The 16212-nt window shown below is 43.7% G+C and overlaps 1 protein-coding gene across 12 annotated transcripts in view; it reads right to left on the reverse strand.

The window, feature by feature from the left end:
- The window catches only part of LOC146871964 (KAT8 regulatory NSL complex subunit 1-like), a 1874485-nt gene that overhangs the window by 285980 nt on the left and 1572293 nt on the right, over positions 1 to 16212 (reverse strand). For 6 of the 12 annotated variants that reach the window (XM_085652497.1, XM_085652487.1, XM_085652506.1 and 3 more), the window contains exons 12-13: positions 5047 to 5104; positions 3990 to 4097 (exon numbers count right to left, since the gene is read on the reverse strand). In XM_085652497.1, the coding sequence (XP_085508623.1) occupies positions 3990 to 4097; positions 5047 to 5104 (166 nt within the window). The remainder of the gene's footprint in view (positions 1 to 3989; positions 4098 to 5046; positions 5105 to 16212) is intronic. The other 6 variants (XM_085652540.1, XM_085652525.1, XM_085652531.1 and 3 more) reach the window with 1 other exon arrangement.

Consider the following 16212-nt stretch of genomic DNA (forward strand, 5'->3'; position numbering starts at 1 on the left):
CAGACCTATCAGAGGTCTTCTTTAAAGCCTTGGCATGGGGGTCGCTTTTGAGATCTCCTCGAAGATGTCGCAGCGGAGGTATCATCACTGTCACTCGAAACAGGGTCTTTCCGTGACTTTTTTCTGCAGCCAGGTGAGAAGACGTCCCTCACGGTCTCTTAAGGTCTTTGAAGAGAAGGTTCGACACATCTTACAGTCAGTAGCCTTGTGGTCAGGGTACAAACAATATATACAGTCTATGTTTGTCCTCCACATAAAGCCTCTTTTTCGAACAGGTGGCACAGGCTTTGAATAAAGCCTTCTTCTCCTTGTCAGACATCCTGAAGAATGGAAGTTGAAAAGTAACAGTTGAAACACAGAAGTTGAAGAGAAAACTGAGCAGAGCTCAGTGGAGACTCCCTTTAACAACGTGCGGTAGAAAATCTGAGGCTCTCTCAGGAGGGTTCTATGGGGTGAGGCTAATCTGATTGGTTGTTGCATTATTTTGGTCTTTTTTACAAAAAGAGGTGAATATGCTACAAAATGAGATGAGGCCTAGACCTTTCTTTCTCTTTTGTACCTACTACTACGGTATTTTTTATTTACCAAGACTCCCATTCTGACGACGGGGAATGATACAAGCTATGGGAATCTATGAAAGTTCCAATACTGGAGTAAAAGAGCCTTTTCACCGAAGGATACACTTTTGCATTCAGGGTGTCCAACGCCGGTCGCAGGTATTGCATAGACTACACGAAATAGCCAATCAACTGGAAATGCTAAAGGTCATTTTGTGATACTGAGGCTGCAGCATCTTGATACGGCTACATGAAGAATTTAAATACCTGGCAATGTGCCATTGTCGACCACTTTTATCAGGAAAGAAACAAAAGAAGAAAAAAAAAAGGTAATTGTCCGGGCTATTGACTAAATGGACGAACCTTACTCTGATATTGTTTGTTTCCTACAATGAACCTCCCGTAACCTCTGAGGTTTCTTTGCAATAGGAATGTGAAATAAGCGGCCTAACGATCAATAGCATATAGCCAACAGAACTCTGGGGAGAGTTGATAGTGTTAGCATCCTGAACTTATCTCCTTTTCCCTTTGTTCACGGTTTTGAGATCTAAAGTGGGTCTGAATTCATTTTGGGGTCCTTTCTTCTTCATAGAAAGCAGCATGAGTAAATCCCAAATATGGTCTGTGGAGATGGAACCAAGGCTGCAGGTCTCCTACAAAAGTGTGTTCCGAAGGTATTGCTGTGACTTTTGCAAGTATTGCCACTGTCAGACTTGTGAACGTGAGAACAGTTATTTGTGAGATTTCCTTCCTCTCTTCCAGGTAGTTCAAAATACACCCCCCCCCCCCCCCAACCAACCAGAGGGAGGACACAAGGAGTCAATGCTAGTCTGCAGCTAGACGAGTACCAGCAACATCTGCCATGCCCATATTCACATTTTCCTCTTGACTTACACCTTTGCTGTTGATATTGCAGTCTTTACTGCAGTTGTTGCATCTGAGGTAAAAGAGATTCTAGAAGCTTCTGAGGGAAAGAGCAGCAGATTTTGCGTCTGTTTATTTACTCGGTTCTTTATTCCCCTCTGAATGGAGAAAGAGTTATCAAGCACAAGAGCAACCTAGTTGGTATCTGTGCAGAAAGACAGCAGGTGGCCCGCAAAATAGAATCAGGGTTGGGAAAAGCGCCAAGAAGTTCTTTTGCCCTGGGTGTTTGGAAAAGGTATTACAGAGCTCAGGCCCAAATAGAGAAAAAACTCACACACCACTAACCATCAGTTAGACCACAGTCCATTGGTTTTAGAGCAGATCACAGCACAGAAACAGCCCTAATCAAAACTACAGAAGAAATAGGAACCGCATTGGACAATGGGGGTTCAGCTGCCCTAATTTTGCTGGACTTATCTGCTGCATTCGATACAGTGGACCATAAGCTTCTGGTCTACCGCTTGAATGCCATAGGAGTCAATGATAAGGACCTTTCCCACCTCTCGTCCTTCCTCTCAGAGAGGACACAAACTCTGACCTTGGCCCAATATGATTCCCTACCCTTTACACTGCCATGCAGGGTTCCACAGGCTCTTCCTTGAGCCCAAACCTGTTTAACATGTATGTCTCAGAATTAGCATTCCTTTTCAAAAGCTTCAACCTGAACCACACCTCCTATGCGGATGACACCCAGTTAGTAGTAACAGCAGTTGATAAAGATTCTTCAGGTCCATCAAGACTCCATGACTGCATGGGTGCCTTTGGTTCATGGATGAGTGAGCATTGTTTCAAACTTAACTCTGGTAAAACAGAGGTAATCCTGTTTGGAAACCTCCTCCCCGTATGGTCCCCAGCTTGGTGGCCTGACATTCTAGGTCTGCCACCTTTACCTGTGACAAAAGCCAAAAACCGGCGCTTCATAAACCTGGGCTTCATTCTTGATTAACTCAAATTTGGAGCACAAGTATCTAAGGTAGTTTCATCCTCCTTTCATACCCTTAGGATATGGAGAACCCTCCCTTTATTTCCCTGCAAGACAAGGAAAACCGTGATTACAGTATTAGTCCTCTCAAAATTGGACTACTGCAATAGGCTGTAAAAGAATCTACGGGGAAAACTGATTAGAAGGCTCCAATTGGTCCAAAATGCAGCAGCCAGATTGATTCTGAATCTCCAAAAATTTCATTTGATCAACTCAGGGATTCGAGAGCTTCACTGGCTCCCAGTTCCCAAGCAAATTAAATTCCAGGCATGTTGTGAGGCTCACAAGGCCCTGCATTAGGAAGGTCCTAAATTCTTCTGGGACCTTCTTAAGTGGTACACTCCTAACAGACATCTGTGTTCGGCTACAGCCAGAACTATCGCCACTGCCAGATTCAAGAAAGTGAACTGAGGAGGAAGGAGTTTTGTCACCAGCACTGCCAGGCTCTGGAACACTCTACCTCCACATCTGAGTGCCATTTCCCCCTTCTCTCATTCAGGAAGGAGCTTAAAACGTGGCAGTTCAACAACTAATGGCTCTAAACTCAGCATGCTCAGGCTCAGCAAGCGCCGAGACACCCACGGGTATACACGCTATACACATTTTTTTTAACATAACGTAAAATGTCTACCAAGTATTCGGTAGTGTCTGTTCAACAGTAGCATTAATATACATGGTAATCAATGGGACCCAGAGCAGTACATTAGATTTAAATAAATCCAATGCCACTCCATCAGGATGAGGGGCTCAGGTATAAGTGTCATGTACATATTAGGGAGTTAAACTCAAGGTTGAGCCCTGAGGGACTCCAAAGCTTAGCATCTTGGCACTAAATGCACAAAACTTTTTTTTTCTTCGTATTTTGTATAAAAGTGGTATCTTCGCTGGGTGTCTTCCGATTTTTCTGAGGTTGGAATTCATCAAGAGGTCGTCCTCCGGTATGTAGACCTGACCGCCGTGTAATACCCTTCACCTTTCGCTTTGCCGGCGCCCTGATGTAGGCAGACAAGCTGTGTACTTGAGACCTATCTACCACACAATAAAAATGATTGATTTTAAACTGAAAGCTGGGAAGGCTAGCAGTGTGTGCGAGCCTTTGGAAGGCTTACCAAGATTTTACCATCTCACTGTAGGCCTTAGCTGTCGATGAAAGTGATGGGGAGCCACATTTGATCAGTCATGAATATTTTATATTTTCGCCTTCAAAGAGGTTGGAAATAGACTCACGAAAACGTAGGCAGCAGCTCATGATGTTTTAAACCTTGAACCCTTCTCATGAGTCGTTATCAGTGGACCGGAAGGTTATTTATCTTCGCAGACTTACAGGAGGCCTTGTACAGCTTCAGTTCATAGAGATGCAGCTATTTTGCCTCGAATCAATAATCCTCCTTTCAGCGCCCTTCTAGTACTTTGCAGTCACATTTAGAAACAGTCAATTCTGGAGAGTACCATGGCGCAGAAATAATTATCTTAGGAAATGTATGTTTATATGCACTAATAAGTCTAAACGATGATAACCACATTACCAAACTGCAGAACTGTTGACTCGATATCCTCTGGCTCCACCCTGGGATAGACGTCTTAAGGCTGTCTCCATTCGAGCAGGAGCTTAATGGTCTATCCTTACCATGGGTCTGAAGTTTAAAGAGGACACACTTCAACAGTCTCAAACTCCAGTCAAAGGTTAAAATCACTTAGTAACATAAATGTACTGTATTTATAATAATAGTACGACCCCCATATCAGCTAGATCGTAAAAAAAACTTTACAAAAAAAAAACCTGCAGATGCGAGGCATAGTTTAAGAAGCTCATAACAGAGAGGCAATCACCTTTAAATGGAAATTGTGCATTACAGCTCTCGCTTACACAGGGCCCTCAGTCATGCTAAGCTTCACACAAGCTCTGGAAATAATTGCTACGTCCTACTTGTTTTCCCCTCAATACCTTTCTTAATAATCATAAGAATAATGATACCAGCTGAGTCGTTATGCGCACCATTTCTCCACGTGCATGGAGCCAAAGTGAAAAGAAAAATTTAGTATCCCATGTAAAGCCTCCGGTCTGAAAAGTGAGACTGAAGCAAGATGATTAATGGAAATAAATGGAATTGGTCATCTTAGCCTTTTAAATTATTATACATTAACATTTGGCTTTCCTATTGGAAAACAAATGATAGTTTGTTTGAAGTGCTCCAGGATCCAACGTTGGGTAGGACAATTCAGTGCCCATGATTATCAATAGCGATTCCCTGAAGAATTAGTGCATGGATACTAAAGGATTCCAAGAGTATTTTTTTCACTTGCAGTGCTCTAAATATTTTAGTGCAAAAACTATAAAACAGAAGTTATGTAGGTGAGAGGCAACAAAGCACATAGGAAAGATTAAACAAAAAATGAGCAGCATTCTCTCGAGCTAGCACTGAACACTCACATCTGGATTTTGGTTAACATTGGTTCACATCTTTAATTGAAATAAAGAAAGTGCCTCAAAATGGTTGCCTCAACTCTGGCTCTTAAGAAGACCCTTCTGTTATCGGTTTGTAAAAATATTCTAAATTTCAAAACCAAGATAAACAGCATTACCTCTTCATGGTCTTCCTCCAGATCTCCACTGAGAGGGCTAATGTCTACTTCCCGCCAGCTGGAACAAACACAATAAATGCGTTAGAAAAGGACTCAGAATTTTTTTTTATAAATTAGCATCCCAGTCGAAGACTGCATGCCTGTCAGTCAACCACAAAATGAAAACAAACTCGAAAGTTAGAGCATAAGTAACAATCTCAATGACCAAAGCATAATAAATATATTATGGTTTACTTCTTAAAGGCAAATGTCGAGCAAGGTGTTTCTAAGCTTGTACTCCTTAACTTCAATCACCTAAATGTGACCTTATTTTTAGCTGGAGAATGTGAAGACTAGCGCTATTGCAGACACATGCGAAGTGAACAAGGAAAAGAAAAATATAGTAGTTTAAGGGGACTGAATATACCCCTGAAAGATGCGGTCTCAAGAAATTAGCAACAATAAACAGGTTGGCTTGTCTCAAAAGGTGCATTCCTGCACTTCAAGTATGCCTGTCCAGATATTCCCACAAATGAAATTTAACAGACTACTGACTGTTGCACAAAACAGAATCCCTAAATGCTTCACTCTTTCAACCCTAGCTCACTGTAGATGTGCAGCAATTTGCTGGAAGGTGCAAATGTGAAAGATAAAAACGGCAAACTGACGCCAAATAACAAAGGACTATACATTACACATGGTGATGCTTTGAATGAGGTCAAATGTAAATCCCTATGAGAGTAAAAACCATACCATACAAATATAGTGTACCACACATGTAAAAAACTACATCATAATCTCTTCATCTGCTAAAGGGTATCAGTAGCAGTCTGTAGATGTGATTGAAGTGCTGACCACATGTCTCTGGTTTTGCTACTAGAGGCTAATGTCATAGAATGCGTCCTTACACTGAATTTATGCACACCCAGTAGACACTCCACCCTCAGATGTGTTCCTTTGGACTAGTTTAGGGCTATTTGGTGACCAAACAAGGCAATTCATAAATTGCCAATTTTTTTCGTTGTAGAGGAGATTTCTCATTAATAAAGCAGCCAACATAAGTGATCTTTTGGGATACACAATTCAATTCAAAAGACCTTTATTCGAATTACTTGAATTCATAAAAGTACACACATAAAAACAATTCATCATGACAATATACAACACAATATCTCTAAAAATTTTATAAGGAACTAAAACAACAATCTTTCAGGGATTTTCCATCATATTGCGTACACGGATTATTAGTCTTAAAAAGGTGCCAGTACGAAAAATCAGTTCCTCAGAGTCCAGGGAGAGTAACATTTGATAAGACTCCATAAGAGAAAGGGGTTTATGTTTTCTAAAATAGGGGGTTAAAAACCAGTTGATATATTTTAAGTAAAATTTACAAAAGAATAAAAAGTGCAACTCATTCTGCTTACTGGTGCTGTCACAAGGGCACGGGTTACGGTCGATAATTAAATTGTAACCCAAAGGGAAACCCAGCATGAATTTTATGGAACCGGCCCTTAATCGAAATAGCAGAGACCTCTCCCAACTAGTCATAGGTAGAGTAAGATAAAGTGGGAGAGGTTGCCTGTGCAGGTCATTCTCAATATATCTAATAACCGTGGTTTTCAATGTTTCCCTTTCCAACCGTTCTGCCTCATAAAGTGCGAATAGTGCTTGTCTGACCTCTACCTTGTCTTGACATCCAATACTGGAGGGATCTACAAAGAGATCACTTTTATTCACAGCGCTTAATGATTTTGAAACTCCCGCTAACCATGGGATTAAAAGCCCATGATCACATTTAAGACAGTCTTTGATTATGTTTTGTGTTAGCGAGGCTGCATTGTTCCTCCAAATTCTCAACCAGAATAGAGCTGGTCTACTTCTGATGAAATCACAAACATAAGGGAGGTTTAGCTCTTTGTGGCAGATAAATTCAGAGGACGAAATTGGGGCGCCCAAAACTTTCCTGCAAAAGCGTGTCTCTTCTCGTTGAATACCGAGATTTTTTGCAGTAGCCCAAACTTCGGCCCCATAGGTGGCAACAGGAACGCACTGTAATTTAAAAAATTTTAAAATGGCACTGGTTGCACCTAATTTCTTAGGGCGTGGGAGACTCAATATTGAGTTAATGGCCTTCGAGAACTTGCTCGTGGCGTGGGCGGAATGCCCACTCCACGAGTTGTTCGCAGCGAAGGCCACCCCTAGATATATAAAAGAATTTACGGAGTCAAGTTGATCAGACCCGATATGGATAGTGTTAAGTTTCCGTTTACCAGGTCCGCATGACATAACAAAGGATTTTTTAAAGTTCACACGTAGATCCAAGCCCTCCATATGATATACGAAATTTTCCACAAGGACACGGAGGGCATTAGGGGTGCGGCCCATAAGCACCGCATCATCTGCGTATAATAGAACTGGCAAGGGGTGCCCCTGGATAGTTGGGACATCTCTAGTTACTTGTTTTAGAGCCTTTGCTATGCCATTAATATAAACGATAAACAACAGGGGTGCTAAAACGCACCCCTGTCTAACCCCCCTGCCAATTTTTATAGCACCAGAAACTTCTCCTCCTGACCCAATCCTAACTTGTGCCCTAAGATCGGTATGGAGATATGCCAGGAAGTGTACTAAGGGCTCATCCAATCCATAACTGAGAAGCATTGACCACAGTTTGGATCTATTTACCAGGTCAAATGCAGATGAAAGATCCATGAAAGCGAGATATATAGGAGAGGATCGGGCGACGGTATACTTATCAATTATTAATTTTAAATTCAAACATTGTTCAACCGTGCCCACCCCACTCCTAAATCCCATCTGACATGGATCCAATATGTCAGAATCTTCAGCCCACTCTACCACCCTATTGTAAACAACTCGCCCAAGTATTTTTAGGGTATTGTCTAAAAGCGAAATTGGTCGGTAGTTTGCTGGGTCTGACCTATCACCCTTTTTATAGATTGGAACAATAATACTAAGGGACCATGTCTCAGGGATGGATGCTCGTGTCATACTGTTAAAAACGTTATATAAAATTGGTGCCCATAGGTCTGTGCTGTGTTTATAAAATCTATCGGTAGGCCATCTGGGCCAGGGGCCTTATTACCTAGACTCTCTCTAATGGCTGTCGTCACCTCAGGGAGATCAAATCGTAAATCTCCCAACTGTTTCAGATCCAAGGTAATTATTTCTTCAGCGGGAGCAGCATAAATGTTGGAGAAGTGGGCTTCCCAGGTAGGGCCAGTTATATTACAGCCAATAGGGGATACATTTTTACCCATATCGCGCATTTTCCTAACAGCGGGCCAGAATTGCCCGCTGCTCTTTAAATTGGCGCTATCAACCAGGGACTCCCACTGTTCCATCAGAAGTGCCGCCTTCCTTTCAGCTATTTTTTGTTTATAAAATTTCCTAGCTAATTGTACCTCCGCTGTGTTCCTTGGTTTCGTGGTTAATGCCCTACGTAATTCCCTATTTGCCATAGAGCAAGTCGAATCGAACCATCTGGGGTCCTTCGTCTCAGGGGGTATAGGGACTAACAAATAATTTTTAATTGCCACGCATAATTTCCCAAAATCAGCGACTATTCTGTGACAATCTTCATCCATTGATAAGCAGGAGTTTACCAATGCTAAGTGATCATTCTTCACATAGTCAAGTAGGGCTTCACAGTCGATTCTCCTCCATTTAAGACGGAGACCGTCACCAGATGGCGTAATATCTCTTGCGCCATTGAATTTAGTGTATATTGGGCTGGGACCTAAGTACAAGGTGACTGTGAGAGGATTATGATCTCCATATAGGGTCTCTACCACACTTGAGTCAGTAACACAGTCTGTTAAGTGGGGGGATGTGAAAATAAAATCAATCGTTGAATTCGAGTCTCTCCCTCTAAACGTGGGGGCGTGAGTCAGTTCAGGGGATTGGCTTGTTTCCATAACATTACTAAGAATGTGGTCGTTTAAAATTTTAACAAGCTCGATACCTCTGCGATCTGCTAGATTGGAGCAGCTTATGTCCTCTGCGTGGTATTTACTTAAGATTTTTGCATTGAAATCACCCCCAATGAGGATCCCTGACTTCTCGCCTGGGCCTATATTCATGTTTATATCAAGGTGTACCAATAAATTAGAAAGTGCTGCATAGTTCCTATTTGGGACTGAATTAAAATCATTATTATAAAAATTAAATAAATCAAGGTCTTTCGTTTATACTCAAGGACCTGAATATTTGGGTTCCCCAATGATAGGTCCTTAAAAGTACCGCCAGCCAATATTCTGATCCCTATAAAGAGTCCTCCTATTGCTCGACCGTGAGCGGGCTTAGAGGCGGGTACGCTAAAACAGTGATAACCCTCTAGATACACATTCCCTGTGGCCCAAGTCTCTTGAAACATAATGACATCTTTGCCATCCAATAGCTGGACCCACTTGGGGTCACACAGTCTTGATTCAATGCCTGCAACATTCCAGCTAAGGATGGACAAGTTGTAACCATTGTGCCTACCTAGGTGTTTAACACTGGTGGTCTGCTTATGATTAGGTTGTGACGTTAATGTTACATCCTCACATACAACTCGGGATTTGTCAGTAGTAGGCTGTGTGGCCATAGGTTGGAATCGAATAGTATTGAAGAATGTGGTTCCAGGCCCCACTGATATCGGGGATACTGATGTAATTCTAGCACTAGGGGCCGGTAGGTCAAAAGGCCTGCTACAGACAATCTCCACCGATGATGTGTTATTCAAACTTCCAAGAGCGTTGGTAACATTATGGGCCGGTAAATTGTCCAAAACGGCCAAATTATTCAGTGGCCCATCCAATACAACAGCAGTCGAGGTTGGTAGCTTAAGAGAGCTGCAGTCACTGCAATCCACAGCCATTGGTTTATCACTAGAAAGTCAATCGACCCCGTCCAGGCCGTTCAGGCAGTTAAAACGATTAAAATGATTAAAATGGAAGTAGGGCCTGTCTTGCACCTGAAAGTTTGGACGTTGTGCATGATCCCTATACCTATTTCTGTGTTCCACCCTCACCCACTCATCTGATGTCGGGATATGATGCGTATGGGTTGGGGGGAAGAAAAAGGATACTGGCATGGTCTGGATAGTAGAATCCAATGACCTATTTATTCCTTTACAAATATGCCGCACAGTGCCCGGATCCTTAAAGCTTGTCAGGATGCAGTCCCCTATTATAGATTTCCTAGTTTTACCTAGCCAGGAGACCCTTCTTACCATGATAATCTCACTATTAAAATGGGACGGTAAGGGTCGATTCCAATTCAGCCATTTAATGACCTTATGTTTTAGTGATTTATAATCCTCGTTCTCCCCTGGTCTTAAGCGGGGAGCACCTGCTAAGACCACCGTTAGATTGTTAGCCTCTGGTGGCAAGTCTGGTCTCCGTGGACTTGGGGCCGGCCGACCCGGTGGTGATGGAAAGATACCGCCAGCTTCTAAGTTGCCATCAATAGTCCCCAGATGGGAACCTTGAGAGGCAGAGTTTAATGTCTCTCTGGGCCTATTGGGTGTGTTGCAGCGCAGTACATGATCTGAAACAGCCATTAATGGTTGTAGAGGAGGGGCAGTAGACACACTCTGGGGGGAAACTTTGTTATTACCCCTCGTACCTCCCTTTTTAGTAGAATTCCCTGCGGGGGGATAGGGTCCCATATTATTTGATTGCTTGCTAACTGTGATGTTCAAATTAGTAAAAGCTGTTTCCAATAAAGTGAGCCTGCTCTCTACTTTTAACAGACTATCGCTAATGGGCTGTAAAAGAGAACGCAATAGCGATTCTAAGCTCCCTATAGCTGTAAAAGGGTTAGAAGTATCGGCCACTGGGATGCTTAGAGTGGGGGCTCTAGTTAAACTAGAGTCCTTTGAGAGAAGAGCAGTGGGAACGTTCTCATTATCCCTCCCAGGTTGGGGTACGAGTGTATGTTTTTTACCGAAATCTAGATGCGTCGGTTTAATTTTCCCCCTGCCCCCCGTTGACTTTTTACTCCGTTTACTCGGTGGGGGCTTGTGCAGCTCTACCTCAACTCTTTGTTTAGGTTTACATTTCTTGGCTGCGTGCGAGGGTGAAATTTGGGTAACCAAATTGACAAAAGTAGGGCAAGTCCCAGAAGGGGTTATATCTGGAAGTTTTCCAGGGGCCGGCTCAGAGGAAGTGGGAATGTCCCGCAGTAAAAGAGGAAAATCCTCAAGGGTCAGGGATTTTAAGCTAGATGGGGGCGTAACATCCTCTTGGGTAGTAGGATATGGGATGATCTCTGGCAGGGGCGTATTCTTTAAGGAATCAATGGAGCGCCGACGCTCAACCCTGCGTTTCTCCAGTGATTTTTCCTTACCCACATCATCTTTGGAGGGTTTGAAGTACTTGTCCAATGTACTTACATTACAACCCCCTTCCCTGGCAGTTGGTTTGCAAAGTCCTGGGGAAGACATCGTCCTGGATAAATTGTGTTTTTGGACGAAAGGGATGTGGCCCAGCCCGGCCTCCTTTGGCCCCTGACGGCCACAGACGGCCCGCCCTCTGCCCGGGCTCAGCCCGGCGCAACCCGCGCGCAACCCGCGACGCGGGAAAGAGGCAGTGAATTATAGCGCCTCCAGGCGCTTAGGCAGCGTTTCCGGGACCCGCCCTCAGACCGCTAAGGAGTCTGGGAAGTGGAGTCCCTCCACACTGCGGCCGCGGTAATTTGCGGTGCGGCGGCTGGAGGGAAGGCAGGCAGTCGGGAGAGAGCTGACGCGCTCAAAACAGCAGGACAGAGGTGCCAGGTAGGTGCAATGGCCTCGGCAAGCAAGTCCGTTCAAGTTCGGATACACAGATAAGCCATGGCATCGAGTTCCCAAACTTGCAACAACAATACTGCTGAATCTTGATGCAGGACTATGCAATGTCAATCAAGTGGGCACCCTCATTCCTGCATTCAAAACATGTCCCTAAGCTTTCTGGGTGCATCAGTTTTAATTTCTTGTGAGTTTAATCTCTGGATTAGAAACTTAAATTGAGGAATACATGCTTGCCCTGTTGAGCCAAATAACCAAATCTTTCTCCGCAGAAGCTTTAGAAGTAGCCTCTCTGCATCTATTATTGCTACTCGTGTCCACTGATTCACTAGCTATTGGACTCCCAACAGGGATGTGGAATTCCTATAGCCCGACACCCAGGACAAATTGTTTGGGGTCAAGGGCAATACGTTTTCATGTGTATTTTGTGCTCGGGACAAGTAGGCCCAACCCCTTGCAGCACAAATCATTTGGCTGCCAGTTTACAGTACCACATTATGGATCAGGGAAGGGCACTGTCTGCAGTCAAGGTAATATTTCTGCCTATATGCTAATGCTGTTCAAACTTGTATTTATGGTACATTATTTGGAAGCCTTTATTATTAGGGTGAGCGCTATAAGAACATTTTGTAAGCTCTGACTGCATTACTGACAGTGGTTCCAGAACAAAAATGAGTGTACACACGTTTTCAAAGTTTAGCAATATGAGGCTATGTATAATGTTCCCAGAATGCTCTGTAATTTGATGCAAATATTTGCAATAGTTTGAAAACAAGACGGATGATTCCTTGCTTTCCAAAATAAAATTTTAATAAAAAAATGAAAGCAGGAGAAAAAACACATTTTGCTTAACTACTATAAAATTTCAGGTACCAAGTCTTTGCAGCATCATTTAGTAACGTGTTGGTGCATGCTAGTATTTCCCCAAAATTTTCATTATGGAAAATCAGTGTAACCAGTTTCAATAAGACAATGGGAAACATAAATAAACAAGCATTGGCAAAGCCAGGAGGTCTGAAATTGGTGGTCAGCTTTTGAGTTTTGTCAATGTGTAACTTATTTAGGCATGGTTTTTGTAAAACCTTATTGGTGTGAGACTGCCGGGCCCTCGCCATTACAACAAACATAGGCAAAAGCAAAAAAAAATTTTTTTTGGTCTCAAAAAGCACACACTGCCACAGTAGTTACTGGCACTGAACAAAACAACTTTGTGTGCTGATATGCTACTTGTAAAAGAGCAGAATCCTGTCACTCACAGTGAAGCCAGCAGATACAGAGAGAGACAGAATTTTAATAAACACAAAATGTTACGGTCATCGCCAGACCAAATTAGGTGCCCAATTAAACAAAGTCTCAAAAGTGCACCCATGGTAGATGTCTTGCATTAAGTGCAGCTATATGGCTTTTGTGAATACCCAAGAATTTACAGAAGTAGGACAAGAAATAGTAGTCCTAGAAAATATTTGTGAAGTGGATTCTAGCATATATGCATGTGTAGATTTGGTCATGCAAGTTCACTTTCCCTCCAACCACTTTTTTCCCCAACTCTGGAAGAAAGTTTACGTCTGCCATTGTCAGTAGTAAATTTGCAACATTTCTCAGTATGGAAAAAGATTAGTGAAGAGTTGTTGAAAACCCTTAAAACATGCAAGTTAGTAGGTTTGCACAGGTGCAAAATGGCATTCTAACCCTAGAACGAATAGTTTACCTGTTGTTGTGGTTTCGCAGCTTGAAGAATTTTCTGGATTCACTATGCTGTGCATTATTCCGCCATCTAGTGGTTGGGTCCGGAATTGTAGTATTTTCCCCTTTTTAGGTCTCGTGCCTAGCACTGCAGTGCGCAGCCCTGCTCGCGCAGCGCAAGACTTCTTGTAGGGGCTTCTGAAAGCTGACCACACGCTTGTGTATGTGGTTTTGTTATAGTTACACGCTATTGGGCGTTGCATGCGTCTAACAAAGACAGCACGCAATTGGGCATATGCGGGCTCATGTCCCGCATTTGACGCGCCCATGGCCTATTGGTTTCTGTTACCCGCAAGGCGGACATCTGTTTTGCATTATCGTGCCCGATAATGCAAAACAGATGTCTCGCTGTGGCGCGCGCAACACTTGCGTGCTTGTTTATAGGGTCTGTGCCTCTGTAGCTGGGTTTACGCACCCTAGGCCTAAAGCCCCTCCCTCCTCGTACTAGAACGTGTACAAAGGGCTATAAAATGCCACGCGCCCACCAGCACCCAACACCCACCTCTCCCCTCCACCACCCCCTCATGTGGTTTTTGGACGCACACATTGAGTGCCCTTTGGCAGGAAAGAGAACTGGGAAGAAGGAAGACAGGAGGTTTTGCCCAGGATAATTCCCTTTAGGTGGCAACGCCGAGATTGGAACTAGAGTGGTCCGAGTCCACAGCTCAAGTCAGCATTCCGTTCAGCGCCACTAGCAGGGAAGAAGCACTTTAAAGATCGGATGTTGCTCATATTTCGTGCAGAAACTGCAAACACATCCTTTCATCATAATCAGACATCTTTACTTTTCTGGCTGCAGCTGTCCAGAGCTAGTGAATCGCATGGATTTTCTGGATAATAATTAATAATAGTTTGTCTACGCTTGGTCTCACCTTCCTGCGAATTACATTTGTTACTTTTTTCCATTTTCCTGATACTCATGAAGTTCGCAGTTTTCTACAGCAGATTCATTGCCCAACTGAGCTATCTTCTTGACACAAAGCTCCGCTTCTTCAAAGCCCCACCCCCTCCTCTACCCGGTGAACTGTCAATTATAGACTTTTAGCGCTGGCAAGTTCCGCCTCTATAGATCTGCCCGTCTGTCCTCTGTCTGTCCAAGCTGTTGTCGGCTTGGGCACTGGGGCGAGTAAAGAGCCCTGTTCATCACAACACACCAAACCGAATCACTCCAGGCACATCCACGCCGAGCAGTCGGATGTCGCTTTTTAGATAGCGCCTAGAGGAGTTTTAGGATGATTCTCGAAAGAACACGCGTTGGCAGGAAATGCAAATTGACGCGGCAAGGCTGGTAAATGCAGAGCCCCTAAACTCTGGAAAGCGGAAGCTTATGACGCTTAAAATACGAGCAATAACTAAAAGTGGACAGAAACAGTGGAAAGTGTAACACCACAGGTTTGAATCATCACACCTGGAGATTTCTCACCTGCTTCCACATGGAAAGCAGACCCATAACTAACAACAAACATACATCTCTGGCTGATGGCTCCTGCAGCCCCAGCCTGCCTCTGAGCCTGGCGTGTCTCCGGCTTTACCCCAGTGCCCCGTAGTGCACACCTGCTATTTAGAGCAGAGTTTCTACTTGTCTGACTCCATCCGTGGGCTACATACAGGAAACGATGTTGTCTCTTGGACGGTAAACAGAGATGTCCGGATTCTCTTTTAATTCTCTGCCGTCTCATACCTAGACACCCTGCAGCTGCAACACCCCCTCTTGAGCTCTCGGAGACTCACTTCACCACAATCACTTTCACTCCCCTCTTTCTGAGTTCAACACTGGTACCCCACTCCTCTTCATGGTTCCTGTTTCTCTCTCTCTCTCGCTGGTACTCTCCCACTCTCAATGCCCCACGTTTCCTTCTTCTCTATTTCTCTCTGCACCTCTCTCTCGCTCCCTTTCCCTCTGCCCCATCTCCATTTTTCCCCTCTAACTGAACCTGGCGTCTGTCTGTCTGTCCGTCCGTCTCTCTCTCTCTCTGTCCTTGTTGTGTCCCACAGGATGGGTTTCTCTCTCTGAGCTCTCCCTTTCTATTATTCTCTACATTTTCCCTATCCATCATGCTGGCTTCCTATTGCTCTATCTCTTTCCTCTATAGTACTTTTAAAATGGCTTCCCATCACTCTTTTATTCTTATAAACCTATGCTGGAGTTCTGTCTCTTCACTGGGACCCATATTCTTCTCTCTTTCTCTCTCTTTTTTTTCTCTCTCTCTCTCTCTCTCATATCCCCTACCCCCCCCACCCAAATACTTGCTTCCTGTCCCTCTTATCCATATTCCATCCTATATTACCATCCCCACTATTTCTATTTCATGCCCTTAGTCCCTCATTGGTTTCTTCTTCTTTCATATCCTGCCCTAGACTTCCTGGACCCCTTTCCCTCTCTTATCTACCTTGTTATGTACATGAAGTGGGCACATTTTGCCAGAGGAGAAGATCTTTTTTACTGGAACAGTCTCATGTGTAGACGGATATTGGGAACTAGGTGAATGCATGATGCCATCATTCCTAGTAATTTCACCACTGTTTTCACTGTCAGATGATGCCCCTTCCGTTATAGGGGTCTCCTTTAGCAGAGCTGCTATCCTTTTCTCATTGGGGAATGCCTTCCCTAACAGTGTTTATTTCTGCGCTCAAGAACACTTTCTTGCGTT

Source organism: Triturus cristatus, chromosome 1_1 (assembly GCF_964204655.1).
Source record: "Triturus cristatus chromosome 1_1, aTriCri1.1, whole genome shotgun sequence".
NCBI classification, from domain to species: domain Eukaryota; kingdom Metazoa; phylum Chordata; class Amphibia; order Caudata; family Salamandridae; genus Triturus; species Triturus cristatus.